This window comes from Parasteatoda tepidariorum, chromosome 8, assembly GCF_043381705.1.
Source record: "Parasteatoda tepidariorum isolate YZ-2023 chromosome 8, CAS_Ptep_4.0, whole genome shotgun sequence".
Lineage (NCBI taxonomy): Eukaryota > Metazoa > Arthropoda > Arachnida > Araneae > Theridiidae > Parasteatoda > Parasteatoda tepidariorum.
The window spans coordinates 49,377,947-49,397,928 of NC_092211.1; the positions used below are offsets into that span (position 1 = coordinate 49,377,947).

Here is a 19,982-nt window from a genome sequence, read left to right on the forward strand (position 1 = left end):
ATTTTACTTTTGTTTTTGTAACGGACCCTATTTGCACAAATTCATAAAAGCGGACCCTGGTTGAAAGAATGTTGAGTAATTTTTTCACCATTTCACGAAAAACGGACCTTTCACAGAATGTCTGGACAGACCCCTGATAATACGATTTGTGTTGTAATTTTAAAAAGCAGAATTTCCGGTAAAACTTTACCACATGAACAGAAAAATTACCAAATAAATGTTTAAAACACCATATATTTTGGTTAACCTAAATTATGTTCTTTTTAACAGAAATGTGATTACCATGCACTACGGCAATTTTCCTAGATTTTTTTTCTCCGTTTAGAACTTACATAATATTAACTGCTATTTGCTTAATTAAATTTCATATGAAGGTATTTTACGCACTCTATAAGACATCTTTAATTAAATATGCTCGTAATCATTTTCATTATTCATTACACCAACACTTTTTATTTGATATATTTTTCAGAAACAGTTCCCATTTAATTAAATCAGCTAAACTGAAAACTTTTTTATGCTAGAAAGATATTCTCAAAGCTATAACCAGTTTAGTTTAAAGTATGTTAGATAATAAACTTTATTAAGCTCAAAATTTGCAAAAAGTTAAAAAAAACATAAAACAATGAATTAAAAACCAATTTCTTTTACGAATGAAATACGAGTTAATCATATTATTTTCATATTTTCCATTTACCTTGTGGATAGAATATTAAGTGTTTAATCTTATACTTTCAAATAGATGGTAAGTTTAAACTTTAGACTTTATACGTAACTTTAGCTCCAATGCAATTTTAATTCTCATAATAATCCCTAAGGAAATACAATCATTAACATAAATGAATGAAATATTTGACCATCCAAAACATTTTTAAATAAATTTTAAAATTATGGAAAAAGTTGTATCGCAAAATGCAAATTTAAGTTAATTTTGTTATATTTCTCAATTAGAAAGCAAAAATATTTTTTATTAAAAAAATGAAAGTTAATTGCAATTTTGAATTTGGAAAAAATTACTATTTCAATTTTTGAAAATGCACGAAAAAAAAAACAATGATGAAAATTAAGGTTTTCAAGATAAAATTAATTTACATGATATTAGACTAAAGCAATTTAAATATCTCTGATAAAATAAAATGTTTGGCATTCAATTTGTTATTTAAATTATAAGAAACTTTTGCTTTGAATATAAATAAGAATTTTGATTTCAGCATATTTAAACTATTCAAAGCAACAGTATTTTTTCTCTAATGCCAAATCCTTAAAAATGAACTTCTACAAGTAACAGTATAAATTTTTTTGTTTAGTTTATTACTTAAAATATAACTTCTCGAAAAATATAATTTGAAGCCAATTTATTACTCTCATATTACTTGTGAAAAAATTGGAAATAATAATATATGCTTTGCAACAATAAAACGAGATTAATTTTACTCATTTGTATTATTATGGTATTCAATAAAATAAAAATTGAATAGCATCACTTTGCTGCATAAAATATTGTAACTATTAAAGCAAAGAGTAATGGTTAATAAAATACAATTTGACCAAGATCAAGAATTAAGATTTTTAAATAAAATAAATTTTGCCTTTTTTTATGTGCTCGCTGACTTTTATGAAGGAAATACTTTATTAATAAAAAAAATAAACATTTTTAAAATATGCACGTATTAATATTTAAACGTATGCATATTTAAAATATTTATTAATAAAAAATAAATTTTTTTTTTAAAAAATAAACTTTGTTTTAGTAATAGAATGTTCAATTTAACCATATAGTTTACTTCTGTAATTAAATTTAAAAACATACAGTAAAGCTTATTAAAATTGACGCGTAATAACTTTATTTAATTTGGCCAAGAATTAATTTGAAGCTAACTTTAAGTTGCTCAGATGTAGAGAGGCGATGATGTTATAAAAATGTATCATTTTATAAGCTTGAAAATTTTTGCTTTATAAATGAGGTTAATTATTTATGGCATAATTATTTATTTTTTATATTATTGGATTGAATGGGGGTTTAATAACGCGAGAACCCAGTACGGTTCTCTTGCACTATATTCCGAGAAAAGAGAAAATTAATAATTAAAATTAAAGAGAAAATTAAGAGAAAAATTATTTAATCTTTTGCTTTACGAACGGAGAAAAAAGTTCTAGTAAAATTATCATACTCTATGGTAATGATATTTTTTTAAAAAAAAGCATAATTCTGATTGATAAAACTAAAATGTACGGTACTTAACCCATTCCTTTGGAAATTTTTCTATTCATATGGTAACGGTTTACTGCAAAATTCTGGTTTTCAAAATTATAGTTCTTGTTACCACACATTTATTAAAAGTGAAGAATAAAAGATTTTTAAGCCATGCTCTAAAGAATCGCAATAAAATTACCGAATTTTACCACATTTAATAAATTTATCACATAGTATAAAACTAAATTTTATTCTTAATTTTATCAAAATCATTGCCAAAGGCTTCGGTAAAAATTATCAAGCTTTTTGATGTTCCCATAAAACACGAAACACAGTAAATATTGCGATATTCTGGTAATTTTGACTATGCTTTTTTCGCTTGGTGCGTTATTAAAAAATGGCCCTAAAATGATGTTTGTTGTTAAAATTTTCTTTTAAGGTAGAGGTAGAAATTCTATGGAGCTTGTATCTATCAAATGAAAAATATCCCTAGGGAAATTACATATACTGGGCTACTTACTTCCGTGTGTAGTACGCAAATTATATTCAAGGTTAAGTCCCCTGACTTTTCAGAATTACAAATATTCATTTTTATCTCTATAATATTCGCATGAACCGTGATGGCTCACGGGATAGAACACTCGTCTCCCAATGAGGTGACTCATATTTGAATCCTAGTGATAGCAGGCAGCCGCTGCACTTGGCTCGCACCGACCAGAGTGCTAACGTAAAAAATCCTCAGTGGGATGTTTTCATGGTTTTCCTCTCCATGTAACACAAATGCGGGTTAGTTCTATCATAAAGTCCTCCACGAAGGCAAATTTCTGTCAATATTTGATCCAGGAGTTTTCTTGTCTTCTGGAGTGCGTTCAAAATTACAAGGCTACGGATCTGAACTGTAGTAGTCGTAAACTCAGAATTGGGTCAGTTGCTTAACGACGGTTATAAAATAAGATATAAAAATAAAATCATATTTGCATCAATTTTTTAATTATAGAAATAATAAATTAAATAAACGGATTTTTGTATTTCTATGGAAATAGGAAATTTTACTTTTGATAACATCCTTGCCTAATAAAAAAATATTTAAATTGCCTAATAAAAAAATATTAAATTTCTTAGCAATTCGAAAAGACACAATAAATTTTAAGTTAAAAAAAAACTGCAAAAGTCTTTTCGAAAAAATAATTTTTCCGACTCATTTCACCTAATAAGATATGTTGCAAAGAAAGTATTTTTTCCAATTCATTTCATCTAATACACTTTTCTCTTAAGTAAAAAGAAAAATATAAAAATGGTTCTTTTTGCAAGCAGATGGAACGGAAAGGGATAAAATATAGAAGCTATCTAAGGTTATAACGAATCAAAACACATTTTTATCGTCTGCAATATTTTGAGAAAGAAAGGAAAAGAAACAATCTGCTTGTATGTTTAGATACGCGAAAGTGAAGCAAAAGCAGAAAAATCAAAGAATCAAAGTTTACCAACAAAAAAAAATCAAAAGATTTTGTTTTTGATTGAAGCAAAATAAGCTACGAATAAAAGGAAGCTCTCGAAATATTTTCTAGTCTCAGACATCGTTTACTTCATTTTTTTGTCATCCATTTTTTGTTTATAATGAGCGCGAAGACCGAGTGATGATTTTGTTTTGCAGGAAAGGAAAATAATAGATAATTAAAAGCCTATAAAGTTGTAATACACTTTTTAATAATGATATTTAAGTTAGATTACAGTAATTTCTACTCTGGTTTATAACAAGAGGATATTATTAAATAAGAGAAAGCGAAAATAATAGAAACGAGTGTAGATACAAATATTCTGGGTAGTTTTGTTTAACTTATCCATTGTTGAATAAACCTATCAAATAAAAGTATAGAAAATCTTTTTCACCGCTTACTTAACATTCTTTTTTTTTTCCTTTTTTCTCTCCAATAAGCTGCACAATCGGTCTTGCCAATGAGCAGTCCTAGTGCGTTCTCCAGCAGTGGTATCCACTCTTTCAGGACCACCACAATGGGTGAGATACCGTTGGTCATGTTAATTTGGACGTCTAGTTTCTGCCACACTAGATGGCAGCACCGAGACTCTATTTGGATGCTAAAGTGCACTAGGAATTTAATTTTGCCGGAAATGCCAAGAGCCAATAAGGCACTCCAGGGATCTTTTACATAACGCATAATCATACGACATGGACGCTGAGGATTTTCTGCAATCCGAAAATCCGGTGTCTGGGCCGGGGATCTAATCCGCAGACTTGGGCTCAGAAGGCCGACGAAAAACCAACTGCGCCACCCAGCCACACTTAACATTCTAGTACTAGCTGTTGATAAACTTATATGAGGAATATTTTAGCATCATTTGAAAATGAAAATTTCAGTAAATCATCATTCTTTTGTATAATTGGTAAAGTACTTTTATATAATTGGGTTGCTTGGAAAGTGATTCGATTTTTTTTCAACAGAGATTTTAATTGTATTTTTTCACAGCCAACTTCATGTATCTAAGCCGTATGATGTTATATGTTTTGGCAGCTGACATAGCAAGGCTTGCTGGTGAAAAATTTGATTCTATGCAGTAATGTTTAGTTGGTTCTCTTTCAAACATAAAAAAGGAAAATCAAAATTTTCGACAGCATGTAAATATGCAGTATTGCTGTTCCTCTAACAGCTCTGAAGAGCAAGGATGCAGTGGAGTCTAATACCATTGTAACACAGGATATATATTCCTGATGTCTTTCTCAAATTTGAGCTGCGTATTTTTCAAATTGAAAAAAGTTTAAAATTTTTTTTCAAAGGAACCCACTTATATCATTTTTCTTGTTGTAGTGAGGAAATGTATCAGGAAAAGAAGAAAAAAAATTAACTGTCTTTTAGCTCTTATTAACCATTTAAAAAAATATACAATTTTACATAAAACACAGAAGTGTAAACAGATTATTACTATGCTATTTGGTAAAAGGAATAGACATCAAAGAGTTGAAACTACCAAATAAATGGTAAAATGAATGGTAATTTTATCGTGATAACTTAACATGCTCTAAAAACTATTTATTTGTTACAATTTTTCTTTCAATTTTGTCTTTTTACTAAACGTGTGGTTATAAGAACTATAATTTTGAAAACCAAACCAGAAATTTTCGTAAATAGTTATCATAAGGGACAGTAAAATTACCAAATGAATGGTTTAAATACACTAATTGAAATTTCTTGGAAAAAATGGTTAATTAACAATTTATTTAATTGTTTTTTTACCATATTCAAACAAAACTGTCAAATAATCATAAATAAAAGGGTATTCAAACTGTTTACTGTGAGATACGTTCACCTAATACGGTAAAATATCAGAATATTATCATACCAACTAGGTCCACATTATGAAACCACTTCCTTCCTTGCACCCGGTTACACATTATAGCCAAGAGGACTAATTTATCAGTCTCAGGACCGACGGAATAGAGGTTCGAGTCCCACCGTTGACACCATAATATTTCCTTCATTCCCTTTAGCACATGAAGATTTGTTCACTTAAATTTCTCTTTTATAGTTTTGAAACCATGTTTGTTGTAAATGGTTAAAAAACCGAATATTTTTATAATCATGGTTTTATAACCATACAAGTTGTAAATAGTAATCAATCTCTTAAATACGAGAAAAAACATTTGTTAACGGCTTTCACCTAATACGGTAAAAAAAAAAAAAAACTAGAATTTTATGGCATCAACTGAGCCCCTTTAATGAAGCAACTTAGTTCCCTAAAACTGCGTACATGTTATAGCCGTGAAAGCTAATATGTCAGTCTTATGACTGACGGAACGGGGGTTCGAATCCCATCTTTGGTATAACAAGATTCCCCCTATTCCCTTCAATACGTGAAGAATTTTCAGTGACCTGCTCTGTCCAATTTTTGTCCTGTACTCTCCAATGCCCATTCCCTGACAAAAAGCCCAGCTCCTAGGTCCAGTTAAATGTCTTTTTTCCGGTTGTGAAGCCATGCTAGCTGTAAATGGTTTAAAAAACCGTATAGTCTTGTATTCATGGTCTTATAACCCTACTAGAAGTAAACAGTTTCAAAACCGTAAAGGTAAGAAGTATTCTCTACAGTATATTTTGTGGTTAATCGGATGGACAGACTGCTGGCTGTTATTCTACTATAATTTTAGAATGAAAAAATTCTAACAGTGAGAGTGAAAGTTTTTGAGGATAATCAATAAAATTCGAGAACTGTTTTTAAGATTTGAGACCGTCTGGTCACCTTAAACTAAGTACATTCAGTTAGGTAAAACATCCATTAATTCGATAATTCCATTTACAACAATTAATACTTTAACATATTTACTCTATACATTTAATCTAAACTGGTCGTAAAATTAATATTTCGAAAACTCGAACTGCATTTATCCTTAACAGAGTTATTAGAAGCTAAATTATAAGTTCTTTGTTTAAAGCAATTTGTTTTAAGATGAAATGTGCAACATAGTTTAATTTATTTAATTACTAAATAGCAATATTTCTGAAAATTTGAACTTAAACTATATTCATTTCCCAAGATGCCTGTTTAATCTTTATTTCATTAGGAGAAAAATTATATTTCTAGGCTTAATAAAACGCAACAGTAAGCTACATTTTAATTTGAGTAAATTACATTTTTGATGCTTACTGTATATTTAAGTTTAAGTAAACAGAGTCAAACAATATATAAAAAATTATAACAATGTGCAAACAAAGTAAAAATGTGTTTAGATATTAAAACTGCAGACACGGGTTAAGGTTAAAAATGACTTAGTTAAGTATTTCAGTTTTTTTAGAATACTGAGTTAAGTTAAATTTATTATAAAATTTTTTTTAGTTAAGTTCTTGCTTGAAAAATAATTCAAATCAACTCAACAACACGTACAACGAGACATTTTTTTATTTCTGTTCGCTTCAATTAAAACATTGAGATCTATTTTTGTTAAAATTCTATTAATCCAAATGTCACTTGTAAATAATATTGTATGTATTTAAATATAAAACTAAAAATCTAAGCGATCAATTTAAATTAAAACTGTAATTGAAAATTAAATCAAGTGGGGAATTAAAAGCCTCGACGAGAATTATGACTTCGACATGCATAAAATAATTGTTTTGGTGCCAGAGAGCAGGCATTAGTGTATGTACTAAGGGGATTTGGGAAAATAATTGAAATATTTAATTAATATAAGAATGTTTTGCTGAATTAAATATTAAAAGCTATTCCATATCATATAAGTTATTTAAAGAAGCGAAAAATAATATAATAATACTTTTAACATAGTATGTAATGATGGTAAAACAAGCGCTTTAAACATTTATTGCATTATTAGCGGTTTTACAATTACTAACAGAAAAAATCGGTTGAATTATGATATCGAAATAGAGAACAATATTTTGAGGTAACATTTCTGAAAATTTAATGTGGTTTTAAAGCATGTAATCATATGTAAGATGGTTTAACAAGTATGTAATCAAATATAATTTAACTTGATATTACATGAGAATATTGAGGTAAATATTATTATAAAACAGCACATTTCAAATTAAACGAGCAATTTCAAGTAGGTTAAACGAGAAAAGTGTGTCCATAGTAAGGCATTGTAAATTTTTTTCATCAATATAACAACATTCAGAGAATAAAAATAATTCTGTCAAAATCACCGGGCTATACGGTAATAACATTTCTTTAAAAACAAAACCGTTATTCTAGTAATAAAACCAAAATATACAGTAGTTAAGCCATTATTTTAATGAATTTTTCGTTCATATGGTAATGATTTACCAGAATTCTGGTTCTCAAACTTATAGTTCTTATTACCACACATTTAGTAAAAAATACGAAACTGTCAGATAAATTTAACCGCATCAATGGTTTTATGTCATGCTCTAAGGTATCATAAGAAAATAATATTTTTTTTCTAAATTCAGCAAATTTTTACCGAATTTAATTACACACAAAGTAAACCATTTTTGTTGTTGTTAATTTTACCAAATTCACTGCCAACGCTTTGGTAAAAATTACGGAGCTTCTCGGTGCACTCATAGAGTCAGAAATACGGTAAACTTTGCTGTATCCTGATAGTTTTAACCTTACTTTTTTCCCAGTGCATGGCCAGATTTTAAGTTCTGGTATTGTCTTTTAAATCATTTTCGAGGCACGACAGAATGGTATAGGAGTTACAATGTTCACTTAATTAGGATTCCCTGGTTTACCTGCACGTTAATTAACGATCCAACGATCTTTAATGACTCGATATCGTTTTATGAGATTTTCCTCTTTGCTGCAGTTGATTGCAATTATACTGCAAATTTTTATTTCTTCTAAATTTTGTTACCTGAACTAAAAGAAGATTCATTTTCAAGTTTTTTGTTATTTAAAAATATGCCAAACAAAAGAGCTGTTCATTAAAGGCCACTGGATTGGGAAATTGCGAACCGCACTTGGTTTTAACCTCGCAATTTTTATTATTTCTATTTTAAAGATAAACTTACACGTAAGAGCCGTGGTGGCTTAGGATATAGAGCGTTCGCCTTCCAGTAAGGTGAATCGGGTTCGAATCTCAGTGATGGCTGGTCGAAATGAATTCCGCACCCAGATCGCACCGGTTACAGCCGTCACTCTAACCGTGGGAGGTTTTTGTGGGTTTCTTCTCCATGTAACGCAAATAAGTGTTAGTTTCTTCAAAAAGTCCACCCCGAGTTCAAATTTGTTCTAATACTTGATCCAGGAGTTCCCTTGTCTTCTGGGTTAGGTTCAAATTTAAAAGGCTAAGGTGTTGAACATTTGTGGCCGTAAATTAAAATTTGTTCCATGATGGTTATAAAATTAAACTTACTATAAATATTGATTCATAGGTAAAACCTTGAAAGTAAATTCTTTTTACCGTAAATTTTAAAGGCGTCGTTTACAGCATACAGTACTTAAAATACAGCAAGTCTAAACTATAATATGATTATAGTTTAGACTTGGATTGACCCCCTGATCTCGGATATTATATAAAGATTAAACTCTAACCAGATTAATGTCGAGTTACAAATTAACCACAATTATAAATCAGAATTCAACGCATTGCACTGTATAATTATACAGTAGGTTTATATTTGCTTTAAACAGTGATTGAAGATTTGATAATTCTATGATTAGCCTCATTTTCAGCATTGAGTGTTATAAGGTAAATTTAATAAATTCAAATCTTACCACAAACAGTGTCTTTCTATATAATCTATCTTTATCTGTCTCTTTATTTATACGATCATAATAATAAAGAAGGTGCTACCCATGAATGAATAAGTAAACTGTACGTTTTTAACAATTGAATGTCAAGGCTCGGCGTTTATATATCTGGAATCTGAGGCAATATAATAATAAGCTGCATTTTCAAATTGTTCAGGAGAAGTTTTTTTTTAAGATCTCTTCTTTAACCTGATTTAAAGGTAGATAATAAAATATTTAGGTGCATTGCGCTGCTATTCTATTCATAAAAGCTTCGGAAATCTCTCTAATACTAAAAAGTAATATATTTTAGCAATTTTATATAAAAATCTCAACCCTGAAAAGAACGTAGCGTATCACAATACAGCTTCAAACTTTTCATGCATTCAGTTTCACTTCAAAAAATTAAAGAAAAGAGTACTGTGTAGATTTTTTGTATGCTCTGTTTCATAGCTAACTTTTAAATGAAGAAAAAAAGTTCTATTTTTTAAGGCAGCAAAATTAATTAGATTAATTAGAATAGTTATAAAATATATTCAAGGTGTATATTATTCTGCTTACTGAATGATATGCACTTTTTGCTTAAAAATTGCAATGTTTAAATCTATTGTAGAATATTTCGTACGATCATCATATAAACTGCAGAATACATTTTAAATACGGTCTACTAAAAAATTCCGCATTAAATTACGGTATAAAGTTAATAATTGGGAGCATTATCGGGAGCAAAATCCCTTTTTACTCTAGAATATTATACCGTAATTTTGCAGTAATATTTGCTTAGTTAAAGTGATTCATTGATTTTACGGCAATTTATGCAGAAAAAATTACGATTTATCAGATTTTTTGCATCAGGTAAAAATAAATTTCACTGTAAAAAATACCACCACCCTGAGTGCCGGTTGTTTTTACCGTATTTCGATTAGAAATTTTTGAAAAGGTAGTTTGAGGGTTAAAATTGTTTTTCAATACCCAAAAATCCTTTTTAAGACTTGTTGTGATGGCAACAATATGTTTTTAAGAAAATATATATTTTGTTTTATGTTGTTATGTTATGTCTCGTAAAAAACGTATTTGATTGTTAACAATGTGTTCATTCCTGCTTACAAATTCTTTTTACGTTAATTCGGTTGAATGATTCAGTGATATCGGGGTAATTATTACTGTAAAAATTACGGTACATCAAATTTTTTTTCCGTAACATGTTCTGGATAAAAGGAATTTTATGTTAAAAATTACCAGCACTTTGAATCCGGTACCTTTGACCGTAATTTGATCCGGATTTAACCTAAGAAAAGATAGATTTTTTTTAAATGTTGTTTGTTGTCCTTTTTCAAACAAAATACAGTTCTTTTTTGTCTCACATTTGATTGTTAGGATAGAGTTGATTCTTTCGGCTTACGAATTCCGTTCAAGCTAATTCGATAGACTGATTCAGTGATGTTATGGTACTCATTACTGTAAAAATCACGATACTACAACAGATTTTTTGTTCTATAACATATTCCGGTAAAACTTAATTTTACGGTAAAAAATACTGACACCCTGAGTTGTGGTTATTTTACTGTAATTTGATCCGGAATTTTTTACAGTGTATTTAAAGGAAAAATTGTTTTCAAATAAACAAAAATGCATCTTAAGATATAGTGTGATCATAGAAATATGTTTTTAAGAAAAGATATATTTTGTTTTATGTTGCTTGTTGTCGCTTTTCATGCAAAATACTGATTTTTTTTTCTCTCGTATAAAACGCATTTGATTTTTGAGATTGTGTTTATTCTTTCTGCTTTCAAATTCCTTTCACGCTAATTCGTTACTTTCACACCTTCTTGTTTCTACGAGTTGAAGGTATTTTTGTATTCATGCCAAATCTTTCATGAAATGATATTGATCTCGAAATAGGAAACAGTGGCAACCGATTTTGAATCTGATGTACACTTTAATGGCTTGCAACTTTCTGAATATCTGTTTATGTAAACTAAATGACTGTTTCTTTACTTTCATAGAATGTAAGACAAAACATCAAACTGGAATTCAAAGTAGGAACAGTTTGTAGGAGGAAAAATTCTAAGCACGATTTTCGGTTTTTGGATTTAAATGTTATTTTAACAAATGTGGTGAAAAGTTCTATTTTGTAGAAAATTGTAAAAATGATTGCAACAACCTCAATAGTGGTTTAACACTTAAAAATTTTTAAATTATCAAATTTTTTTTTTTGAGAAAAATTATCAATTTTCCTATTTTTTAAACTGAAACCTATAGATATAAATAATTTGCAATTTTGCAGGTTGCAATAATTTGCAATTTGTTTTCTATCCTGTTAAATTTAATTATGAATCTTATGTTTAAAAAATATAGCTGAACAGAAATATATATAAAGTAGATTTTGAAACGATGCAGAGTTTCCACAATCTTCACAAAAATAAGACATTTTTAATTTATTCGAAAAACTTCATATTTAATGGAAAGCAACAAGCGTTTCTTTGCAAAACTAGTTGGTTCAAATTAAAAGCAGTTCGTTTATTTAAGTGTCAACTGAATCAAATTAAAAGTGATTGAAAATCATTAAAAATAAAATTAAGACGAAAATCACCAATTAAAAAATAGCAATACATCCTATCATCGGATACAAATTATTTTTTGAAGAAGTTCAGTTCTAAATAAAGTTCAGTTCCCTACATATTATATTTTTCATCCATCTTTTTATCCATCATTTTATTAATTATTTTATTTATCACTTATCTATCATTTTGTATTTTTAATATTTATTTAATTATTTATTTTATTATTTATTTTTATTATTCATTTTGCTATTTATTTTTAGTATTTACTTAATTACTTATTTAATTATTTATTTTTATTATTTATTTAATTATATATTTTTATTAATTATTTTTTTAATAATTTTTATCATATCTATTACTTTATTTATCACTTATATATAAATTTTTTTTTTATTATTCATTTAATGATTTATTTTTAATTATTTATTTATTTATTTTTATTATTTAGTTTTAATTATTTATTTATTTATTTTTATAATTTTTTTATCTTATTTTTATTTATTGATATTTTTTATCTCTTATTTTTTATCTTATTATATCCGAGTTTCTATATTAATCCTCCAGTTAATTATATTGAAAAAAATAGCTGTCATTAGGCTGGTTCCTTCATTGAGCCATTTCCATTATTTCATAGTTATTGAGAGAGCAGAACTACCAATAATTAACTCCGTAGCCTTGTAATTTTGAACCCAATCCAGAAGACAAGGAACTCCGGGATCAAGTATTGGGAGAAAGTTGCCTTTATGGAGGGCTTTTTGATGAAACTTACGCGCATTTACATTACATGGAGAGCAAAATCACGAAAATCTCCCTTGGTTAGCCTGACTTCAAGGGGACCTTAATCCATGATCCGTCTGCCTTTGAGGATCTTTTTGTCAGCACTTGGGTCGGAGCGATCCGGTTGCGGCATTCGCATCGACCAGCCATGGCTGGAATTCAAACCCAGGTCAGAGTCGACGAGCGCTCTATCTCCTGAGCTTCTACGGCCCGCAGCATCTTTATGAATAAAATTATGGGTAGACTAAAAGGCTTATTGCACCCAAAAATACCGCACAGCATCGTATTTTGAACGAAGTCACCTAGAACTTTCTCCACAGAAAGCAAAAATTTGTAAAATTAGCATAATTATCTAACAAAATCAAGACATATTTGATCAAGATAAGATTGTTCGCCCATTTTAATTTAATATTGCTTTAATCAATAATTATATTTGAAATGTTTTGATTAATATATGGTTAAAATTGAAGTGATTCCCGACAGAAGTAGAAGTTCTATTCTATAAATAACTTAAAAATTCCTTCTAATAAATATATAAAACCTAGTTAAGTCAATAACCCTACTATTATTAAAATTTAGATATGCTTAGAACCTCGTGTAATAAAGTGTAACATTTTAGGATATTTTATTTATAAAGAACTAGCAAAATATTATTTATAAAGAACTACTTTATTATTCATGTATGAAGTATATTACTTCTTAAGAAATTTATTTAAACGTAGGTTTCCTTCATTTTGTTAAAATTATTTTATATCGAATACGTTATAATTTTTTGATAATATAATTAGTTAAAATTTTCAGCCATTTGAAATAAAAAGATACAAAACTAAAATACCGTAAAAAAATACCCCAATCAACTTTTTAAGTTTAATAGTTACTTCAGTTTATTACCTAATAATTGCTAATTAATTGTTATTTTTATTAATTTAAAAGCTTATCATTTAAACAATTTTAGTTTTTGTTGAAATCTACATGAATACGCCGAATTTGATTCTAAATAATCACAGAGAATAATAATCAGTCTAGATCATTCAATAACTTTTATTCTGCATTTTGGTAACCCTTAAAATATTATTAAAAACTACAAACATTTCTTTGATAATTTTAATTTAGTTTCATAAGTAAGCCAGTTTTAAGTGTCACATTGGTGAGACTACAGCCTTTTTTAATAAAATTATGATCCAGCATTCTAATTTCATTATCCACACCTTAAAGAATTTCTGTTTTGATTTTTAGGGATTTTGTTACATAATATGAAAAAAAACATATATAATCGACTTACCAGAAAAGATTCCTTGTTAGTGAATGTAATCGGATCAGCAGCTTCTACTTCTTGGCACAAGTACTGTACATTCCCTTGCTGCTGTATTAATTTGTTGCCTGTTCTTCCAAGCTCAATCAATTCCAATCGCAGGCTATCTGCTACAAATTCCACCTGATGTAACAGTAAATAAATAAATATATAATCAAGAAAAATATATAAAAAATAGTCAATCCCCCTTTTCTTATTTCTAGGAGAATTTACTGGAATAATAAAATGGACAATATAATTCAATTTAGTTCAAGAAAGCTCAAAAATGCAATATCAAATAAAAATCAAATGACATAAAGTAATATCATACTTTATTAAAAAGTCTCTAGATATAATAATAAATAACTAAATGCTTAATATGAAAAAAAATAAAGAATATAGTCGCAGTCTTTTTTCTTCGATTTTTCAATGTGAATATTTAAGAATATTAAATAAAGAAATAATTATTTAACTTAAGCAGGCACAAAAAGGTAGCATCAAATCCAAAACAAAACAAAGCAAAAACAGTAATTTTCAAGTTCAATGAAATACTTCTGAAGTTACTCTGATACAATAATAAATAAATGTTTAATCGGTAAAAAATAGCATCCTGTATACTTTTTGGCAATTCTTGGTGAATATTTAAGAATATTTAACAAAGAAATATGATTTTTTTAAACTCAAGCACAAAAAAGTAGCATCAAATCAAAAGCAATAGTTCTCAAGTTGAATTAAATATTTATGAAGTAAGTCACTCTTATCTAGTTATAAATAAATGTTTAATTGGTAAAATATAGAATCCTGTTAACGTTTTGGTGTTTCTTGTTGAATATTTAAGAATAATAAACGGAGAAATTTATACTGAAATAACATAAAAAAATGGATTTCAAATAATGCCCTATTTTTCGAGATTTAATGAATTAAAACACTTAATTGCAGATTCCAATCGATATTATAATAAATGAAGAATTATTTAATTGTGAAATATTAGTGTAAAAAAATTAGGTAATTTTTTGATAATTGTAAATGGATATAATTTTTTTACGCAAAATTATATTTTTTCAAACTTTAAACAGTCACAAAAAGCAAATTGATTAAAACTGGTTTTAATAATATAAGTTTTTTCATAATATCAGCAAAAAAGTTCTCCTTTTAAAAGAATAAGAAAGGCGTAAAATTATTAATTCTATTTTAGATTATTAAGCAGGAAACTGTATATGTCTAAGTTGTGTAGGCAGCAATAAACTAAATAAATCCGGCCTGAAATAATTTATGTATATATATATTAAACAAATATTGCGTTTGAATTAAATAATTTTAATCTACTTTATCTTAGTTATAATTTTAAGTGATTAGTTTTAAAGATAAATTTATTTTAAAATAAACAACATCTATCATCTTTGCAACCAAGTATTCTATTTTAATTTAGAAAATTTTATCGGTTAAATTTATTATTGAGTCTATTGTTTAATTCGAATTTTTTTATTTATATAATAAAACCAATTCGTAATACATTTTTAGAGTATAAAGGAAAAAATATATTAGTTTTGAGGAATTTTAAATTTTTTTTCGGAAACCTTTTATTATTAGGAAAAAATGGAATAATTACAATTAAGTAGTTCATAATTCATAAATACATATCCTTCCCCATTTATCATTTTTAATAATAAAATACTAATTTCTCTTTAAGTGGAAGGAAGAGGATTGGCTAAATTAAAAAAAAATTGTTTTTCTTAATAAAGAATGGATGAAAAATTGACTCAAGACCAGAATCAATTCAGCTATTTAAACAATAATCTAAGAAAGAAGGGCTCAGTTGAGAGATATTTTCCTTATGGCTGTTAAAAGCAAATGGAGAAAGGCTTGAAGATATTTATTATTAATTTAGTTGAAGAGACACAGTAAAATGAAGTGATAAATGAGGGGAAATAAAATTTTATTGAGTGTTTAAAGAATGCGAGTAATGTTTATAAAAACAAAATGGCTGCTTAATATTATTTGACAGCTCCTGATTTTTTCATTTAAGTTATTTTAAAATAATGCATTAAATTTTATTTCTTATTTTCGTCTCTTCTTTAAGACTTTAAAAGTTTATTCTAAGTTAAGCAGGTTGTTATTGTCATATTTTTTGGCTCTCCAAAAAATATTTTTTATTTTACTAGGAAGCTCTGCTCACCAATCTCCGTGGTTCCTTCTCATTTATCATTTTTTAGAAGTTTATATTTTCCATCATGAATGCTATGCTTATAAAATTTATAACTATTATAATTTTAATTAACAATTTTTTTTAAATATATAAATCGTAAGGAAATGATTGACTACCTGGATTTGTAAAATAATCAAGAGTACTTAAAATATTAATCTTTGGAACATAGATTGTGTGTCCAAATCACGTCCGGGTCACCATTTATAGGGAAATTTAATCTTAGACTATGTCAACCTTCATCTTTCAAAAGGTACCTCAAGATAGAATCGAGTTAACATGTCTTATATACTAGTGATTTGATATTTAATTCTTGTAGTGGTAGTTACGCCACATTTCAATTAAAATATAAATAAATGAAAAGTAATTTAACTCGTTAGCGAGGTTTATATAATTATAGCAGTTCAAATAACAAATGTATTTTACCTCTATTTTGAATTAGTTATTTTTTTAAATTTTAAAGCATTTAATGTAAAGGTTAAGATTTATATCTGGCAGCTCTACTCTCTCTCTTTCTCTCATTTGTTCCGACATCAAATCAACTGTAAGCTGATAAGATTTTGAGTGAGAAATAAATTTTCTATAACAAAGTAAACAAAAACCCGTTTGTAAGATAATGGTGCTAAAAAATGGCTTCTTACAAAATGTAAAAGCATTCCAATCTTGTTAATCACACCATATCTCGTTTTTGATGATTTTATAACTTCTTTTGCACTCTCCTACTTCAATAATGTTTGATCTCAGTTTACAACTATTATTGAGGCAAGAATTTGAAACAGTTTTTGAATTTTTCTTATTTTAACAAGTATTTGTATTTTTTAATACTAACAGTTTCTTTTCAAAGGTTTAAAATTATTTAATATCTATTAAATATGTTATGTATAATAAATATACAATACACATAATAAATATATAATACATATAATAAATATATAATACCCATGTAATAAATATATACAATATGTAATAAATGTATATTATATAATAAAGGTGGTCATTATATATCCTTACAATATTAGATAGCGATTTAACGCACTGGTATTTCGTAACATTGATTTTCCTCCTATTGTTAATTTTTTGTTTTAATTAGTTTTATTTTAGTTTTATGATTTTCAGAGGATACCAAATCAGTAAAAAATGCTTTGCATGAAACCGTTTTTACGATAAAGATTGTAAAAACATTTTGTGTTCGTTGTTTAGAAATACGTTATGGCAACAACAAATGCACCATAAACCATTCCTAAATAGCATGTTTCGTTACCATATTTTTCATTTTTACAAGCCTACCTTCTTAACGCATCCCACTAAGTTGGAATGTTGCCGAGCACCTTGATGTCCGGCTGCTTGATCAAGCCCTCCCACGTAGAGCACGCTACTGGACAGAAGATTAAAGGTTCCAGCTGTCGACCCTCTTTCGGTGTACACGCCGTCCACGGTGATGGAAAACTGCACGAAAAGTTTGAAGAAACTTTTATTTAGTATTCGTAGCAGCACTATTTGTAACACTTAAATGAAACAATTCATCAAATAAATAAAGCTTGGTATATGTCTTTATGTGAGTGATTGTATGCAATGAGGAAAAATTTATCAGTTTAAGAAGAAATTAAAACTAAACTTGCACTGATCGTAGTTCGTTTTGTTTATGTTAAATTACAAAGCAGAGTGGCAAAAGAGAATTAAAAGTGATAATTGCTGTAAAAATAAGTTTCAAACTGACTTTTTTTTAATAGAAAAGTAATAATAGTTCCAAAATTAATCAAATTATAGATCTGGTTTTTTTTGTGTGCCACACGAAGAAAAGAGGAGAACAATAAAAATATTAGAAATCAAGATTTTTTCTTTTTTTTTTTCGCTCTCTGGAACAATTTCCTCTTTTCGACTTGAAGCCTTTTCAATTTTTAGCAAATTTACAAAATCATTTTTTTGACAAATAAATGTACTGTTTTTTTTTTTTTTTTTTTTTTTTTTTTTTTTTTTTTTTTTTTTTTTTTGTTTTGTTTTTGTTATATTATGAAGAAACTGTAAATTAAAGTGCAGATTTTCTTGGCCATAGATGGCGCCACTGGAAAAGAAGAACAATAGCACCCCTCTGCCTAAAACAGGCATACAAAAACAATAACAACAATAAGCAGATTTACGTGAATGAATTATAGTCATGATTTTTTAAAAAAAGTAATGTGTATGTAAGTTTATAAAGTTCTTACAATTCTTAATATATAATTTTTTAAATGAACTCTGGTAAGCAAGAATATTTTAATCACTTAGCAATCAAACATGTTGGTGGTTACCAAATTAACAGTTTTTTTAAAGCCTTAGAATTTTATGACATAATTTAATTTCTACAATTCAGTTTCTCCTTTCAAGGTAAGCCTAAATTTTCATGAGTTTTAGGCTTTCTTTTTAGGTACCTCTTAAAATTATAAATGGAAGAAGTAACTTAAGTATGGATAACTCGAGTTTGATTAAATGTTAAGAAATGCTGACCACAAAAAAAGAATTTTTTCAACTCCAATTTTTTTAAAAAAAAGACTAATTTTTAAGAAATTACTAATTTAAAAAAAGTGCAAGTAATTAAGATTGCAACTTATTTTGATTACTATGGCAATCCTTATTATAAGTAATAAATAACCTCAATTTTGTATTTGTTAAATTATTCTATAACTAATAATTTAGTCAATAGATCTTAATAAATTTATTATCTTAGTAAACTTATATACACTGTAAAAACTGTTATGTAATATCTATCTGAACTTGGTGCTGAACACTCTATAAAAATGTTTGTTATTTTAAGTTAATACCAAATCGAGCGTTAATACACATTCTCAGGGACTAATTAAATGCAAACGCGGAATATTGAGAAAGAGATCAATTCATTTGCTCTATTCATAAATTATTTTCGCCAATTTTAGCGTCAGATGATCGAATTGGAAACAGCTAGACGATCTATATATTTTATTTACAATCCAAACTCAAAAAGACGAAAGTTTGATTTCGCATTGCACACGGCAGAACAATGAATATTCACTTCGGTTTTGTTAAATCTAGTTCGAATTCTATTTACTATCCTCTCTGTGCTGTGTGTATTGTAACAAACTAATTTTATTTTAAGAAACAGCGTATTGTTGCAACCTAAATTAATGATTTTATATTGTATCGTAAAATAACTTTTTCTGACTCTTATGTGTATCTTACCTTACATTAGTTATGAATTTTAATTTTAGTTCTAAAAAACAAAAATGGCGGCAGCTATTTTACACCTTAGTGTAAAAGAACCTTTTAGGTATAGTGAAACATCGAATTCCAAAGGTTATTTGATGTTTCTCAACACCAAGTATTTTCCTCCATTTTTGTTTAGATACAGTGTAGTTACTGTAGGGGAGAGTGGGGTCAATTGTAAAATTTTTTACTTAACTATTTTTAACTAACAAAAAATCCAATATATTATTAGTATTAATTGACAGACGAGTAAAGTAGACTATCCTCTACGAGAAAAAAAACCCTATTTTAAATGTTATTATATTAGTTATTAAAAATTTTTGACAGTCGTGCACTTGTTACAGTTGTCCCCCCTTACGGGATCAATTGTAACAGTTCATAAATTCAACTAAAACATAGTTAATTATACATATTATCATAGTTGTGATATATTTTTTTATTGATCAAAATAGTAGTGATATTTTAGGAGTAAAAATAATAATGAGCAGAGACCTCAAGGGTTAAACTTTTAAC

At 27.6% G+C, this 19,982-nt stretch overlaps 1 protein-coding gene across 2 annotated transcripts in view; it reads right to left on the bottom strand.

Annotated features, from left to right (window-relative positions):
• The window catches only part of LOC107455130 (neurexin 1-like), a 272,802-nt gene that overhangs the window by 69,326 nt on the left and 183,494 nt on the right, over positions 1-19,982 (bottom strand). For both annotated transcript variants that reach the window (XM_071183981.1, XM_043044530.2), the window contains 2 exons: positions 17,541-17,699; positions 14,042-14,194 (listed from right to left, as the gene is read on the bottom strand). In XM_071183981.1, the coding sequence (XP_071040082.1) occupies positions 14,042-14,194; positions 17,541-17,699 (312 nt within the window). The remainder of the gene's footprint in view (positions 1-14,041; positions 14,195-17,540; positions 17,700-19,982) is intronic.